Source organism: Euprymna scolopes, chromosome 21 (genome assembly GCF_053919585.1).
Source record: "Euprymna scolopes isolate OS-2025 chromosome 21, ASM5391958v1, whole genome shotgun sequence".
NCBI lineage: Eukaryota > Metazoa > Mollusca > Cephalopoda > Sepiida > Sepiolidae > Euprymna > Euprymna scolopes.
This window is the reverse complement of record NC_136502.1, coordinates 14,746,331-14,765,073: the sequence shown is the minus strand read 5'-3', so window position 1 is coordinate 14,765,073 and position 18,743 is coordinate 14,746,331. Positions and strand designations below refer to the sequence as shown.

Below are 18,743 nucleotides of genomic sequence, written 5' to 3'. Positions count from 1 at the left end.
TTACAATAATGATTTATTATAATTATCATTTATCACATTTTGATTATGTTGAATGAAACTGTTTCCTTTTGGCTTCCTCTTTCTATTCAGCAGAAGTCTTGCCGGTGTATACTAAGGAAAAGTTCCTTCTAATTAATAGTTACATGATTCAAGTTTAATTTTAAAATCATAAATAAAAAAAATGTCTTTATTTTGAAAAGATTTTTTTTTAAATATCTTGTAATAAAATAATTTTTTTTATTTTAAATTTAAAAAAAAAATATATTGTTGATATAAACTTTAAAAAAATTTCAATATCAAAACTAAAAAGATGTTTTTATTATAAGATAAAAAAAGAACATCCAAGATTAAGAGTATTTTTTTTATTATATGAAACGATTTTGAAAAAAAAAAAAAAATTCCAAGTAAGACTAAAAAAAATATATTTTGATTAAAACATTTTCTGAATAATAAAACCGTTCCTGAAAAAGAAGCATTTCAAAGTAAAGACCTTTTTTTTTAATTTTATGTATTGTTTTAAAATTAATCTGAAATTACATCAGCATTAATCAGAAAGGACATTTCCACAGTATACACTGGCAAGACTTCTGCTAAACAGAAAGTGGAAGCAAAAAAAAAGAAACAGTTTTATTTAACATTGTTAGGAAATAGGTTGAACATAAGAAAGAAATATCGTAAATCATATTGTAGACATGTTTTACCAGAAGTGAGGGCCAGCTGATCGAATCTGCATGTGAGTCACGTGATCAGATTAGCTGGAGTCAAAGAGTTTGGGTTTGGACGTAGAGGACAGCGGACAGCTTAACAGCCCCCCCCCCCACCTTCATGGGGGGGGGCACTGACGTGTGTGAAAATAAGACCTATGCAAGCAAAGGCATTCACTTTCCATTCTTCTGCGATCGACACTTGGAAGGTGAATAAAAACCATATAAAAACCAATCATCGTTTTGGAATGAATGAATATTCGTCCAAAACAGGTTTCCAGTCTCTCCTCCGAGAACAAGATGAATTCCAGGTGAACAAGATCAACGACGCCTGAAGAAGGTATGTCCAAAATACATGTACCACACACACACACGCACACACACACACATACATACACGCACACACAAAAGCATATGAACAATTAGATATGAATATATCACAAATAGACAGAACATTAGACGATCATACAACGGTACCTCCTTTTATGATAACAACATTAGCAAGGAGACCAGACGTTGCTTGAGGATTCAGTGTGGATCAATGAATGTTTCACACTTCCAAAACTTTTATTGTCCTCGAAATTGACGAAATTGCCCATTTTCCAATTAAATTGATTGATTGCTTCCTCTAGTTGGGGACCCATTGCAGTGCACTGGGAGGAAGCTCCACATGCCTCTCCGCAGTGACTTAGTTCACAATACATTTTAGTTTACATTGTACTGTAGAGAACCTACTGTTCATTTTATGAAGTTATTTTTATATAATGACTTGAATTAAAATTTTAAATGCAAAAGTCAAATATCATGGTTCAATTGTGCTCTCAACAGAAACATTCATTTTGAGCATGCCTGTTTTATCAAAGAATCTACTATTGACTTTTATATGCCGGGCTCTTCTACTTGTGTGGTGATAAAACTTCCTGAATGCACTTAGGCTCTGACTTTCGTTAAAATCAAACTGTTTGATTTTGGATGCTTATTGGAGGCATTCCCATACAAAATAGAAGAACACTCCCAGACACATTAAGTACATTTACATGAAATGAAAAAAAATATTGGCTCAGCCGTTTTAGAGTCCATAGGGAACAAAATTACACACACAAACATAATTTTTAAGCGATTAATGGGAATTTGTAGACATTACAATAAAAATCTCACAAGTTTGAATTATTGTTGGATTATTCCCATTGTTTCTTGAGATTATTTTCAAGATGGCAATGCAAGACAGTTGCTCCTCTCTTACTTATAAAATTTGGCTTTCTTAGAAATAAAGCTACTTGATCATTTTACATGATTTTTGGAATGTAATATCTTCGTTTCTTCATGGGTAGGTACAGATTTTTCTTTATTTTCATTTTTTAAATATAGGGAGAATATTGAACAATGCCGAATATCCTTTATGTCAATTTATTTTTGTGGATTATCAAAATGTTCACTTATCATGTGATCTTGATTTCTTTAAATTTATAAAACGCGTATTCAATTAGAAAAGACATTTTAGATTCATGTGAGATTCAAAACTCAGGTATTGAAATCGTAAAAACTACTGACTTAGTAATGTGTACGCTGCCTATCTTTTTTTTTGTCAACCCAACAGACAAGCTCCAACCAGGTTTCAGCCTCTCTCCCAATGTTGCATCCCTCTGCCTATTTTAAAAGTATTTTAATGGTGGATGCTTCGACGAATTACAAGCCCTTGTATGCCCCTCTACATAAATACTCCCGACAAACCCAACAAACAGCAAAATCCTGCCCCTATACAGTAGAGATCCACAGATGCCAGAAAGCCTTCTATTCTAATAGTTTCTGGCCCAGAACTGCTAGACTTTAGAATTCCTTTCTGGGTTCCTGCTTTCCTGACTGTACCGACATGCAGAAGTTCAAGTGTAATGTAAATAGACATCTTGCTGCAAAATTCCCTAGTGTCCCTGCAATTATGTCCTAAATAGTAACCCCCTATATCAAAATGGTACTGCGCCTTGTGTGGGGTGAAAATTAAAAAAAAAAAGGAAGAAAATGCATTTACAATATTTCTAATAGAAAAAGTAATGCAGGGTTCTTTGTGGAAGTTCAATCCTCAGTGCGGGTGACATTCAAAATAAAATTGTGAATTGCTCAGGATTTCTATCCAATTATGGCTGATGGAACAAGAGTATGCTACACTCATGGATCAAATGAAGGATTCCATTCAAAATTCTATGCAAATTCCCCAAGTTTAACAAAAAAAAATACATCTGAAGAAAGTTGGAGGTTACATTGATCAAAATATTGTGAAAATAACACTGAAGATGAAAACAGTATTATAGTTTTGAGTCGCCCGCACTGAAGATTGAACCTTCAATCTCCAGGAATGTAACTTTTACAACTGAATTTCACCAAGTACTCTATCCACTGTGCCATGGGTCTTTGTGGAAACATTGTGCAAATAATATGAGAACAGTAGTCTGAAGAATCCAAATAATATGAATAATCAATCCTTGTCTCCAAAATTTAGGAATGTAAAATCAACTTTAATTAACCGTGCTATGATTGTGATAGCAGCACTATTAAATGAAAATAAAAAAAAATATTCCGTGCCGTATTTTAGAGGCACCACACAATTTTAAGAGAAAATTATTTTTCTTCAAACATTTCAATTCTCAGTCTTTGTCACAAAGTAAACCTAAAAGTTTTGTTGTGTTGTCCTCCCTTGGTGTTACAAAATGGCCGACATAAAAACTGTTGTAAAATATTAAAGCTCAAATTTTTATTTGCATTATTCAGACTGATGAATTTGTTGTTAGTTTCACAAAGTTTTAACTGATGTAATCCTTGCCTTCTTCAGGTGAATCTTTTCAAAATTAGAAGTCTTTCTGTTTAACTCGGTAATCTTGTAAAATCTCTTAAAACCTCAAGCAGAACTAGTGAACAATGACAAAAACCAAGGCAGCAGAAGGAGCCGAAAGCCACAATAGTTTGCTTAACAGAGACTTCTGTTACTCCTGCTGAACTCTTGTTTTTATAGAAATTGCTCCAGACAAGGCATTTATACACTTGATGTAAAGATGTGTGTGTGTGTGTGTATTTATGGAAATCGCTTAAGACAAAGCATGAAGCCACTTAATGTAATCAGCAAACAAGAACAAAAGATGATTATCAGAAAGACAGGAGATATCTATTAACCTTAGTCTTGAAAACAACCAAGGTTAAAGGTAGGAGGAAAACAGTCAGTACGTAGAGAGTTTTACAAGCGTGCAGTTCTTGGAAAGAAGCTACTGGAATAGGAAGCGGTATTTCAATGAGATATAAAAACATCAAATTGATGGAGACTATTCTTCAAGGCTAGAAATTAGCCAACAGTAAGCGTTTGATAAATAGATTCCAACACAGAAAACAGCAATTTTTTCACCTTTGTCAGAAACATTGCTCATGGAATGTGATGACTAAAGGACAAAATAAGGGAAGCAAGAGTTACAAGTCTGCCAAAAGGAAAATCAACGTCTGCTTTTTACTCTACATGTTGACTCCACGATTGATTAGCATGCGTTTCTTCTTGTCTCTTCACAGACAATAACGTTTGGTTTATCAAACGAGTTTCAGAAATAAATTGTGATTCTTAATTTGTATGAAATTCCTCCATCATTTTTATTTGATATTTATTTTTTTCTGCAGAATTTCAATTTAAGCGTTTCATTCGAAATTCACTATTGATTTTCAAATTTGACAAAAATTTCCAAGTTCAAAAAGATGCACTCGGAGAAAAGTTGGAAGTTACATCAGCAAAAACGTGAAAATAATAAAAAGCATGAAAATAATAAAAATGTGAAAATTTTTTTGTTTCTGAATTTTTGCGATGAAGATTAATTAGTCATATTATTTGAATTCATTGGATCACTGTTCTCATCTTGAGTGTTATTTTCACAACGTGTTGGTTGATGTAACCTCCGACCTTCTTCAGGTGTATCTTGTTGAACTCAAGAATCTTTCTGTCAAACTGGGGAACACTCAAAAATACAATTCCCAAATTAGTTAGAATTTCTACCCAGTCATGGCTGATGGAATGAGAGCATGCTGTTCCATTTGAAATTCAGTGCATATTTTTTCTGAGTTCGACAGAAAAATTCCTAAGATACTCCTAAAGAAGGTGGAAGGTTACATCAACCGAAACATTGTGCAGATGATGAAATTCAAGATGAGAACAGTAGTTTGAAGAATCCAGATAATATGAATGAGACTTTGTAATCATTTAAAAAAAAAGTAATAACTATTCATTTATAATCAAATCAGATTGAAATTTTAGAAAAAAAAACGAATTAGAAAAATAAAATCAACTCTTCTTACAAATGTGTGTTTGAGAGACACTCCTTGCAGTACAGTTTTGTCATTTTGTAATTTTTTGAACAGTTCTTTCGGTTATAGTCAGCTAATATACTTCCTAACTTCTATCATGGCTGCTACTGGAAGCAGTGACTAGACAAATCAGTTCCTTTGCTTTTTTTCTCTCATGCATATATCTCCCCTGTGCATGGGCTTTTTTTATTTCATTTTTCTGATCATTTTTTATTTATTTAAAAATCATTGAAAAGTTTTGTTAGCCTTATTTTAATTAAGAATTATTGAAATTAGTTTTATTCTTTTTTAATTTTTGAAAACACTTTTTGCGCTCTTTTTTTCCTTTTTAAATAATTATTGAAAGCGAGTTTTTAAAATCTTTTAAAACTATTTTGGGATTATGTCTTGGATACGTTTTTTTTAACCTTTGAAGTTTTGTTATTTTAATACAAATAATTATATTTTTATACTTTCATAAACCTTTTTTTATATATAAATTCAAATTAAAAAAAATTTTATTATTAAAATTAAAAAACAAAATATTTCCATAAACATATTTCTTATAAAATTTCAGATAAAAATCTTTACTTTTTATTTTGTTATTAAAAGTGCAAATAAAGATTGTGTTATTTTAATCTTTTTATAATTTTGTTGATTTTTATTGTATATTTTTCAATAATGTCCTTTTCTTATATTTTATTTCAATAAATCACTTCACAATAGAAATACTAAAGAACAATAAAAATGAAGAACTGATTTTCTTTGCCACCGCTTCCAGTAGCAGCCATACCGGAAGTTAGGAAGTATGTTTGCTGACTATAACCGATCTTTCTTTCAAAATTAAAACACAAAAATCACATTTAAATTGAAAACTTGGCATTTCCATCCACCTCTACCATTGAACTCTATCAGCATCGAATTATATTCACTTCAGAGATGAACCCTTTTTTGATTCCATACTATTGATTGTCCTAACTCTGTTCGGCATGTACCATTCTCTTCTTCCTCATCACGCTGTATTTACTGCTGCCTAAATCTACTGCAGGCCAACTCTCCTCAAACCTTCTGCTATCCAACACTGCTGCAGCCTTACTCGTGCAGCAGTGCATTTTCACTGTGGCTCTGTTCTGATGCAGTCCAAATCTGTTGCAGCTAGATCACTGCAACTCCTTTGCTACTGCAGCCCAACTCAGCTACAGGCTGAATGGTGTGCATTTGGAGGCTGAGGCATGGGGGGATGATGGGGATGAGACAGGGGCGCTGGAGGCATGACGACATTAGCACCATTCGGGTTCCACCTGGGCGGCATGGGGAAACCTCTTGTTGACCAGCCGTAGTTATTGTCCCAACAGTTCGGGTTCATCTGTGAGTGAGGGTATGTCGATGCCATCCAGGATGAGGGGATGTTTAATGGCTGGGGTCTAATGGTGGGGAGTGGACTGGGTCGTTGCGGTGGAGGTGGGGCTGGGGCTGGCGGAGGTTGGGTTGGTAGTGGTGGGGGTTCAGAATTCTGTTGTGGGGAAGATGCTGGTTGGGAGTCGGCGACTTTCTGGAGCTCTTCAATCGTGTGCGTGCGTTCGTGGTTCTTGAGGTTGGTCACCTGCGAGAACGCCTTGTTGCAGACGACACAGGAAAAGGGTTTTTGACCAGTGTGGATCCGCTCGTGGTTGCGTAGGTTCGTCTGCTGGGTGAAGGCTTTTGAGCAGAAGGAGCACTGGTAGGGTTTGACGCCGGTATGGGTCCTTTCGTGGCTGCGTAAGCTCGACTGCTGACTGAACACTTTGGTGCAAAAGGAACACTTAAAGGGCTTCTCGCCAGTGTGAATACGCTCATGACTTTTGAGATTGATCAGCAGGGAGAACGCCTTTGGACAAAACACACACTTAAACAACTCCCCGGTGTGGATACGCCTGTGGTTGTCCAGGTTCGTCCGCTGACTGAACGTTTTGCTACAATCGGCACATACATACGGTTTTTCTCCTGTATGTGTCCTCATATGTATTTTGAGATTCCCCTGCTGGCTGAACGCCTTGCTGCAAACTGCGCAGATAAAAGGACGCTCACCAGTATGCACACGTTCATGGTTACGCCATTCTGTCTGCTGCGAAAAACTGCGCTCGCAAAACGCACATCGAAATGGCTTCTCCCCAGTGTGAGTCCGTTCGTGGTTCCGGAGGATTATTTCCTGAGAAAACGCCTTCTTGCAATATGGGCAGTAGAAATGCTTTGCTCCAACACGCTCATGGTTCTCTAGGTTGACCCTGCGAGAGAAACCCTTCCGGCACACACCGCATTTAAAAGGCTTCGCAATAGCCATCGTCCGTTGCACGGGAAACCTTGGGAATTCACTGTTTTGATTAGTCCCTCCACTACTACTACTACCACTACTGATGCTGTTGTTGTTGTTGTTGTTGTTGGTTCCAGATGCACTTTTAACAAGTGGTTTCGGCAGAAAAGAACTACTAAAACTGGAACTTGACATACCACCAATTGAGTACAACGGTAATATTGGATAAATCGGTTTCATCTTACTGAATTCTTCAGAATTGGTACTAATACTGCTAATACTGCTATTAGCATTCGGTTGGTCCATTTTTTGGTAATCCATATTGAATTAGTAATAATTTCAAATCAACATATATATATATATATAAGTTGGATGAAAATTAAAATTTTTTTTTTTTTTTTTACTTCTAGTAAAAACAAAGATCTCTTTTTCTTTTTTTTTTTTTTTTTTCCAAACAGAGAATTAATAATAATATATTTATAGCTATATTTGTATATATTTGTATATATTTGTATATATAAATATATAATTTATCAGTGTGGACACAGTATCAGATTTCCAAGGTATTGGAAGGTTTTCCGCAAAAACTTATCATGCTCATATATGTATATAATACACACGAAGACACACAAAATGGATACTGTATGTTTTTGTTAATTATATGGTGTGGAATCTTTTTTATATAGTGCTTTGTGTCTATGCTTTCTAATGTCGAGACATTTTGAAGATCAGACAAGATGGCTGTAGTCTTGGAACTAAAATCATCAATGATGCTGATGAACATTTTTGAAAAATTATGGTCTTTTACCCGCAAGGCGCCAGAAAAAATGATACAAAAGCTTTGAAATAAACGAAAAACTTTGATTCACTTCAAATTTATGATGTGTTTCAGTCAAAAAAAATAAAGATGGCGGACGTTTCTGATGTACAAATCACAGAGATTCTTAGCAGTTGTAGAAAAAAAAGCACGCTTTTTTTTTTCTAGAAAACAGGATTTCAGTGATTTGCCTATTTTTACATCATGGTGATGAGAAGATAATGTGCAATTGTGCGTGTGTAAAAACAAGAGAGTGCAAATGAGTAAAAAAACTGTATATGTAACAATTGTATCATACAGGGATGATCATGAATTTCCACATTAACTCCATGCAAGAGGATCCACCCGAAACACAAGCAGCATCTGAAAAATAGAAATTTTGATTTTGGTTAACATCGCACAAAGCAGTAATAATAAAATAATTCGAAACACGCAAATGGCTACAAGACTTCATCTCAGCTTGTTTTGAATAATAAAATAATAATTAAAAACAATTCATTTTTTTTTTTTGGATCAACTGGGTCAAGTTTCGTCAGGATCAGGGATCAGTTTTTCAATTATTTTTAATTTTATGCATTATGTAACAGGGTTTTACGTTGCGAGTGAAACAGTCACATTAAGGAGCGATTTTTTTCAAATGGCGACTAGAAATAATAAAACGCCTATTTTTGACGACTTTGTTTTTTACACCGACAATCTTCCAAAGCTCATTGCCGAGTGAAAAATGTCTTTGCAAGCTTTATTTTTGCTTACGTAAAACCAGCAAAGTCAAATCATTTAAACAATAAAAGTTAAATAGAATAATATACTCTTTTTTTTTTTTTTTTGGTGAAGACTGTTTAAAAAAAAACATCTGATGAAATTTGAATGTTTATACGTTCAAGTCTCAACATAAAATTTGGTGCAGATTTAGAATTACTTATTTTAAAAAAAATAGAGGAAAATCTTTATGATGTACGTACTCGTCACGGAATGAAGATGTCATATTCCAAAAGTCACATAGGTTTGGCTAGTAACTTTTCTATTTGGCTAGTAAACGAAAATATTTAATTGTCAAAGGTCAACTAAAGATAAATTTATCCATAGAACCCTGTATAAAGGAGTGCTAGTAGCTTACATTATTAATATTTATAATACATTAAACCAAGAGAGAGGAATGGGCTGAGCAGAGGTGAAAGATAGGCTAGAGAGGGATGTGGAAAGACAGGAAGGGGAAAAGAAAGAAAGAGACAGATTGAGAGAAGTAAAGACAGGATATTGATATTGTCAATACAGGGTGGAACGATTAAATTGTCGCCCTAGGAAAGGTGACATGATTCCATTTACGTTTGATGAAAACTGGCTTTCTTTTTTTTGTTGCAGACCATCTACTAGTTGGCATGTTGTGTACAAATCCCAAGAGCAACAGGAGCCTTCTATCATGTCTGAAAATGACACAATGTTCAACGAGTAAGATCAGAGATGCGCCGCTGTACAACTCATGCTCTCTATCGATCCACCAGGACCATTGCCAGCACCCTCAAAATGCAAATCCAGACAGTTCAACACTTGAGGGCACAGCTCAATGAAATTTCCGGCCAAGGTTATGGTCTTTGGTGTGGTTTCAAGTGAGGGCCACATCATGCCACCTCACATGTTCGAAGTTGACTTAAAAGTCAACACCAAAGTGTACCTGGATGTGTTGAAGAGTGTGCTGATCCTCTAGTGCAATCAGGTGGTTGCTGGCAGACCCTGGGTGTGGCAGAAGGACAGTGTCAGCCCACAAGTCCAAAGAGACCCAGGCTTGGCTTCAGAAGGAGGGCTACGACTTTGTACCCTTCTCTCACTGGCCCGTCCTCCCAGGCATGAACCCACTGGACTACTTCATTTGGTCATACATCGAATCAAATTTACACTTCTAATGATTACTATGATATTGTCCTTTTGAACACTGTACACTCTTTAACCCTTATCCTCGAGTGGCCTCTGGGCCTTGATAAGTGGTAATTCTTTTGTAAAAAAACAAAAAAAAAAACAACACCTCTATCCATTGTGCCACAGCTGAGATCCTAGTTGTAAGAGAGCTTTCTACTCCAATAGTTTCTTCCCCCAGAACCACTAGACTTTGGAATTCCATCCCGGGTTCCTGCTTCCCCAACTGTACTGACATGCAGAAGTTCAAGTGTAATGTGAACGGACATCTTGCTGCCCAACTCCCTGTAACGTGCATCCAGGAGATAAGCGCCCGCGTGTTTGCGTGTTGTGTGGGTACGTGGGAGAGACGGATGAGGGGAAAAAGACTTACCTCGAGACCAGCTCAGCGTTACCGACCAAAAATAGAAAAGAAAGACCAAGATGGCGACCGCCGTCTTTTGTAAAGTATGATGTCTCGCAAAGTCACACAAATTCTCGGAATATGCAAATTTAGCCGGCCTAGAACGACGATAAAAGCAGGTGAGGGGAAAGACGTGGAGAGTGACGATTGAGTTGGCTGGGGAATCGTGTGGCTGTTGCTTCTTGTGCCGTGTTGAGGATATCTTACCGTGTTAAAGAGAGAGTCGGGCGCCATCTTGAATTTTTCCTTACACTTTTTCCTTAGAAGCTATTTCGGCCATTTGGCCTCTAGGACTATGACCGAGTCGAAATTTGACTTAAAGCTCATACCCGAGTTTGACGGGTCCACGTCCATCGTCGACTGGGTTGAAAGGATCGAGCTGACGTGCGACCTTTGTGAGGTGAAAAGGGTACACACTGTGATTCCCCTAAGATTGGCTGGGGGTGCCTTGAGTGTATATCAGCAACTCAGTGCTGCCGAAAAGGGAGATGTCACCGCAATTAAAGCTGCGCTGTACAAGGCATTTGCCATGGATCCTTGTACGGCCTATGAAAAATTTGCTTCCCGAAAACTTCTACCGGAGGAAAGCGTGGACGTTTTCTTCGCTGATTTAAAGAAACTCGCAGTTCTGTTCGGTGGAGGGGTGTCGGAGCGGACGCTCGCGTACGCGTTTGTGGCGGGCCTTCCCACTCGGGTGAAGCAGCTACTGAGAGCCTCAACCAGCGTTTCAACAACGACCATGGAACACTTGATGGAACGTGCTCGAGCCATCATCAAAGATGAGGAGGACCTGGGGGAACCAGTTGTGATGGCGACACAGACAGGCCAGATTGGCGCTCGGGAGATTCCGAATCAGAACCCTGCAAGCAATGGGAAATGTTTTCGCTGCGGCCGACGCGGACATTTTGCAAGGAATTGCACCAACAGGGGGCGTGTGCGCTGTTTTAAGTGTGGTGGTTTGGGGCATCTAGCCCAAAACTGTGCGGGAAACGTATCAGGGGAGAGGACGTCAGCGCCGCCCTGCTCCCCGAGCAAAATTTGAACAAGGCGCAACCAGTAATGACCGTCTACATAAACAGGATACCCTGCTCAGCACTTCTCGACTCAGGCTGTTCGCATACTATAGTGAGCACCAGGCTGTGTCCAAGTTGGACGAAGAGGAAGATCAAAGTCACCACGATAGGAGGCGAGACCCAGACATGCTGTGGAGCTGGAACTGTCAGTGGACTACGACTCGCGCAATAGGGCCTGGATTGCATCTTGGAAGTGGACCGAGGGAATGGCACCGACTAAACTCAAGAATGGGGTTGCAGAGTACCCTATACCCAGTGAGGCCCGAGCAGAATACGAAAGGGAACTAAAGGCGTGGATCCAAGATGGCTGGTTAATCCCCTACCCTCTAATACCCTTGATGGCAGTAGTCCAGCATAACAAGTCGAAAGTACAGCCCGTGCTGGACTATAGGGAGCTTAACAAGCATATTGAAGCCTACACTGCCGATGCTGACGTATGCGCCAGTAAGTTGAGGGAATGGCGTCAGAAAGGCACTAATGTCTCAATATTGGATTTGCGAAAAGCCTATTTACAGGTGCGAGTTGATGAGACGTTGTGGCCGTTCCAGACAGTTTGGTTCCAGGGGCAGAGGTACTGCCTTACACGCCTTGGCTTTCGCCTAAATGTGGCACCACAGATCATGAAGACTATAGTCAACACAGTATTGTCCCAAGAAAAGCCCATGAGGGACTCAACGTCAGCTTACATTGATGACGTATACGTCAATGAAGATGTACAGTCTGCGTTGTGTGTCAAAGAAAAGTTGGCTCAGTTTGGTCTGGAATGCAAGAATCCTGAACGTTTAAGGGAAGGAGCACGTGTATTGGGATTGGATGTTTATGAAGAAGATGGCACCCTGCAATGGAGGCGTGGCAGTGAAATTCCAAGCATCCCCAACCTCGTTACAAGGCGGACCGTTTTTTCTTGGTGTGGAAAACTTGTTGGTCACTTACCGGTCTGTGGCTGGCTCCGCGCAGCTGTTGGTGTGATTAAACGCAGAGCAAATTTAACAACCACGGGTTGGGATGACATATCCAATGATGTCCTACTAACTCTGATGATTAAGGAGACACTGGAGAGAGTGAACAAGAAGGACCCTGCCTGTGGGCGATGGTGTGTTAACGGAGACAACGTAGGTGTGTGGGTTGATGCCAGTTCTTTGGCGTTGGGAGTATCGTTGGAGCAAGGAGGAAACGTGTTCGAGGATGCGTGTTGGCTGCGGCCCGTAACAGATTCTCAGCATATCAACCTGGCAGAGCTGGACGCTGTTGTAAAGGGGGTAAATCTGGCCCTGCAGTGGCAGTCTAAGAAGTTGACCTTGTACACAGATTCTCTCTGTGTCTACCACTGGGTGTCTGACACACTTTCAGGACGGACACAAATTCGTACCAAGGCAGCAAGCGAAATGTTAATACGGAGAAGGCTAGACACGCTAAAAAACCTGGTATCTGAGTATGGGCTATCACTGAGCGTCACTCTGGTGCCATCACATTGTAATCGTGCTGACCAACTGACCCGTGTACCTCACAAATGGTATGAAGCCGCGAAGATGGGAATGGAGATTACTGCTCGATCTTGTGCAGTTGCAATCGACCCATGTCAAATACAAAAAATTCATGCACAGAGCGGACATCCGGGTATCAAGAGGACCCTTTATTTTGTGAGGCGTGCATACCCAGCAGTGACCAAGATGGATGTCAGACAGATCGTCAGAAATTGTGAGGCTTGCCAGTCTATTGATCCTGCACCAGAGCGATGGCAGAAGGGTCGCTTGGAAGTTGAGAGTGTGTGGCAGCGGCTGGCCATGGATATTACCCATTACAGTGGCAAGCCCTTTCTAACTCTCATTGATTGCGGGCCTACGAGATTTGCGGTGTGGCGGCAGATGACCAGACAGGATTCAGCAAATGTTGTTCGCCACCTATCATCCATTTTTTTTGAGCGAGGTGCGCCGGAAGAGCTCCTGACTGACAATGATGCAGCGTTTTGTAGCCAGCAAGTCCGGCAGTTGTTAGATGAGTGGGGCGTCCGACTACGGTTGCGATGTGCGCATGTGCCGTCAGGAAATGGCATTGCTGAAAGAAGCCATCGCAGCATCAAGAGAATTGCTGCCAGGAAGCGATGTACTATTGCGGAAGCAACATATTGGTACAACATTATGCCAAAGGACGGGACGTCCCCTTCAACCGCACCTGCGAATGCTATTTACACATACCGAGTCGGAGTGAAGGGAATCAACACTACGCAGCCAACCGACAAGGGAACATATAACAGATATGAAGTGGGAGATCCAGTGTGGGTACGGCCTCCAGGAAATCGGTGCACCGACAAGTTTAAGCGAGGACACATATCTGGAGTGATTAGCCAGCAGTCTGTTTTGGTCGATGGAACCCCACGACATGTGCGAGATCTTCGCCCAGCTACCGAGGTGCGTCATACAACTACAGAAGAAAGCAGTGAAGCGTCTAGCGATGAGCTGCCGATGCACGGATTCAGTGAGCCCCTTCCAGAGACTGATAGCGATACTTCATCTGATGAGGCGGAACCAGATCCAGAGCCCGAATCTGAAACTGAATGTACCTCTTCGCAGAAGCACACGCACTAAAAGGCCACCCCCCCAGTGCTCTCTATGTGATCATCAGATCAGGGGGGAGTGTAACGTGCATCCAGGAGATAAGCGCCCGCGTGTTTGCGTGTTGTGTGGGTACGTGGGAGAGACGGATGAGGGGAAAAAGACTTACCTCGAGACCAGCTCAGCGTTACCGACCAAAAATAGAAAAGAAAGACCAAGATGGCGACCGCCGTCTTTTGTAAAGTATGATGTCTCGCAAAGTCACACGAATTCTCGGAATATGCAAATTTAGCCGGCCTAGAACAACGATAAAAGCGGGTGAGGGGAAAGACGTGGAGAGTGACGATTGAGTTGGCTGGGGAATCGTGTGGCTGTTGCTTCTTGTGCTGTGTTGAGGATATCTTACCGTGTTAAAGAGAGAGTCGGGCGCCATCTTGAATTTTTCCTTACACTTTTTCCTTAGACTCCCCACATAGTATCCCTGTAGCTTATGTCCCTGATAGTAGCCTCCTACATCAAAGTGACAATGTGCCTTGTTTCGGGTAAAAAAAAAAAAAGGACAATCATTACAATTGTGTGGCTTTTTTTTTTTCTTGGCCTTCGGGACAAGATCAAAGTGTAGTATCTGTTCTTCAGATGCTGCACTTCTATTTCTTGTTCTCTTTCGGTGGAGGAGAAATCCTTCACGACTGAGACAATTTTTATTTTTGTACCTTTTCTCCATGTTAAAAAACGACCCTGGTGTCTAACTCTGTCCCGTGGGGAGGCATAGTAAATAGGTACATTGACTGTTTCTCACATGGACAATTTATATTATGTGTTCAAGAGTAAGTGACCTTAAACTATATCCAGTGGTGAGGCCCCAATTTGCGGGCTTTGGGAAGTGTGGAGCCACCCTTTAATTGCCATTGTTCCCAGGTCGACTCTGACCCAGAGTGGTAGTACCTGTTAGGGTCCCAACTATGGGTTAAATAGAAACCGACTTGAAAACAACAAATATATTCTATTAAAAACTCTTTCTTTAAAATCTTTGGATTCAGCATTAAATAACCTGAAAAGGGTTGATATGCCGTAAAACAAAAACAACCAACCAACAAGAGTAAGCAAACCAGAAAATCTCTAGATCAGCTTAGAAAAGGAACAACAAAAAATTGGGTATCCAAACGTACTGGGAAATTAAGCAGATTAGAAAAATGCATTTTCTCATTTTGCGATTTTTTTTCCATTTCACCAAATTGAGCCACAGTAAGACATGGCAGGGTACAGCTCGTAAATTAATAAAAACAAATAAAAATAAAATGGTCTTGTTTATACATAAACTGTAATGCATCCTAGATTTACTGGGACTTGTGCATATTAACATTCCCGGTAAATTAATAGTTTTCATTTTAGGAGAGTTTTATCCATGGGAAGGAAAAAGCTACCCCCCCCCCCCATGTTAAGAACGGTTAAATTCATCAGGGGATGTTAATACATGCAAGTGCCAATTTAATTTTGCATAAATGGATTAAAAAAAAAAATTTTTTTGCACAATTTTATTAATGTAGATATAAATGTTAACTAACTGGCAGTCCAGCAATCCAGCATTGCCCAGTCATACAATAGGCTTAAAAATAATATTTTGATTTATGCAGATTGTGTAGGAATTATCATAGAATCAATCCTCTATTGATTATTATATTACGAAGGATAATTTGCCCGCTGGACTAATTCGCAAAATTTTTATTTTAAATAATGAAATAATAATGATAATGTCGTTCATCAAATTTTGTCTGTTTTTGTTTACTATATCACGTCAGCTGAATACACTGGTAAAATCACTCCCAATTAATGTTTAGTTTTAAAATATGCAAACGAAGAAATGATTTGCGGCGATTTTAAATGGCACCTCTTCTTTTATCGTAAATTGAACTCATTAATAAGAAAAAATTAAAATAAAATAGTGAGGGTTTGAACAGGGGATCATTCAATATGTAGACGAATGCTCTACGACTCAGCTATATCTCCAGATTATAATAAATCTGTTTATTTTATTTTATTTTTTTTTTTTTTAAAGAAGAAATGATTTGCTAAATGTTTATTATCTCCTTTGGCTGGTGTAACAACGTCAGATATTCCCCTGTAAAAATTCTTTTTTTTTTTTTTTTTTCCATCTATAAGAGAGATAGACTATTTTTAAGATCGGATTTTTTGGATTTTCAATACTTATTGGATAAATTTCTGTACAAAACATATCTAAGAACACTGCCGGACATTTAAATTAGCTTTGTATGAAATTTGCAAAAGAAAGGCTCAACCGTTTCGGAATCTATAAGGAAGAAACTCTTACACACACACACACACACACACAAATTAATAAGAAATAAATCCGATGAACCCAAGTCCAAGCGATAAAATAACAAATTAAAACATTTATATTTTTAAGAAATTGAATAAAACTTGAAGAAAAAAAGAAAAACAAAAAGTAATAAACAATATTTGAGTTCCAAATGGATATTAAATTACTTTTCTTTTTCTTTTTTTTAAGTTTTCTTACTAAAAAATAATAACACACATTAAAATAATATTGAAGATTCAGAGATATTTCAGATCCTACTTCTAAAAATCTTTTTTTCTAACCAAAAACTTATTACTTCACATTTTTAACTTACACGATTAATTATTTGAAATGTAAGCCTGTAACACAATTATTTCAACATTTCCATTAAAAGGAAAATAAGCGGATGTAAATGATAATTTAACAATAATTTTAATTGATGGTTATTAATTGATAATTATTTTAATTGATAATTTTTTATAAATTCCATTAATCAAAAGCACCCCTTTATTCTATCACATTTTAAAATTTACTTCAAAAAAATTTAAAAAAAAAAAAGGCTTCTTTTTGTAGTAATTAAATACAAAGTTTACAACGTGAAAAGAATTGTTTATATAAATATCTGCTTAAAATAATAAATAATTATAATGAAGCCAATGGATTTGAATGAAAGAAAAACAATTAGCTGTTTTTTTTTTTTTTTTTAATTATCAAAGTGCGTGTCCGGCTACATTTCAAGGAAAACTTCAAATTACGATGCTATAAAAATAATCATATACTTTTTATACTTATTAAATAATTAAACGCAAACTAAGTTAGAATTTAAATTTACATTTCACATATTGAGAAATAACAAAAAAATATATATATTTTAAAAATAAAAAAAAATATTTTAAAAGTTGCGCCCCTCTATAAAAACAAGCGGACTGACAAAAAAGACAAACAAATAAAAAAGTTCGAAATAAAAATATACATAAATTAATAATTTTTTTTTTTAAATTAGTAATAAAATTTGCAAACAAAAATGGTAACATATTAAAAAAAGATCAGTTTTTTAACAAAACTAGAGTGGAAATACCACATTTTTGACCAACATATTTTACGCAAAAAAACAAGTCGCGGTTTGCTTTTCAGAAAACTTACGCTATATTTTTTTTTGGTTGACCCAATAAGTATTTTCACCACAAGCACTTGAGGATTTTGGAAAAAATAATTTTTACAACATTTTATCTTCTTTGGAAAATATCACATACACATAAAATTATTTTGTATTTCAACGTCTGTGTGATATAGTGGTCGACATATAAAAGATAAAAGTAAAAAATAAGTTTGAAAAGGGGGAGATAATGGTAAAAAACATGTTCCGAATTGTTCACTTTATTTCTAAAAAAACGAGAAAAAAACGATGTAGAAAAACAAGAGAGGTGTTTATCAGAGACTTGTTGGACAGTACTTGCTCAGACACTGACCACTGACCACCGTCCATGGTCTTATGGCGAAAGGGGAAGGACACTCTATTGAGATTGTCCAGAACTTTATTTCGAGGGGAACAAAAGCACCCTTACACCGGTTCTGTCTTTGTTTTCGTGATTTGTGTTTTAGAAAAAAAATAGCGGAATTTTTTCTTAGTTTTTGCCGTGCCTCATATTATAGGCACGACGATGATCATTTTTGAACGCCTTATCAACGGAATTAAAAAAAAATTATTTAGAAATGGATTTTTCTTAGAAATTGTAAAATACCGGATAAAATCAAGTTTTGTACTTCTTTGTTGGCATTCTTCGTCAGCTTGGAATGCCCTGGAAAAGTCACTTCTGATTAATGGTTACCAGTTTTAAAATATTTTGTTATTTAGAAAAAAAAAAAAGAAAAAATTAAATATAAAAAAAAACAGCCAAGTTTGTTTGCATATTTTAAAACTGGTAAACATTGATCACAAATGACTTTTCCAGGACATTTCGGTTCAGCTGACGTAGAATGTCAACAAAGAAGTACGGAACTTGATTTTAACACAAAGTATCATGTAAATTAAAATTATTCATATATTGATATCAACTAAGGCGGCAGCACTTTTATGCCCGCCCCTGCCTGCCACCAATCACAATTAAGGAATAGAAAAAAAAATCGTCTGCATTGAATATTTTAAAATCGTTTTCAATATTAAAGTATTAAAAAAAGACGCGTCTTAATTTTCAAATGGTTGCCATTGATTGGTTAATTTAAGTCACCTGAGACAAACGCTTGAGTGTGATTAGTAACGGCCATACCGCTCATCTTAGAGTAAGTGACGCTGGGTATTTTCTGGCACTGCCCTGTGAGGTTGATGGAGATGCACGGTTTTGTGTAGTTCTACGAGACACCCACCACT

At 37.7% G+C, this 18,743-nt stretch overlaps 1 protein-coding gene across 1 annotated transcript; it reads right to left on the bottom strand.

The window, feature by feature from the left end:
- Nucleotides 1-4,303: 4,303 nt before the first annotated feature.
- LOC145242010 (uncharacterized) lies at nt 4,304-17,813 on the bottom strand. The gene is made up of 2 exons (XM_080104901.1): nt 17,519-17,813; nt 4,304-8,482 (listed from the first exon to the last, which is right to left on the bottom strand). The coding sequence occupies exon 2, from the start codon at nt 7,621-7,623 to the stop codon at nt 6,205-6,207; it is 1,419 nt and encodes a 472-aa protein (XP_079961027.1). The 5' UTR covers nt 7,624-8,482; nt 17,519-17,813; the 3' UTR covers nt 4,304-6,204.
- Between the last annotated feature and the right edge of the window lie 930 nt (nt 17,814-18,743).

What these genes read in the sequence shown, in the direction of transcription:
- LOC145242010 (XM_080104901.1), bottom strand. Translation starts at nt 7,623, where the DNA reads ATGGATTACCAAAAAATGGACCAACCGAATGCTAATAGCAGTATTAGC.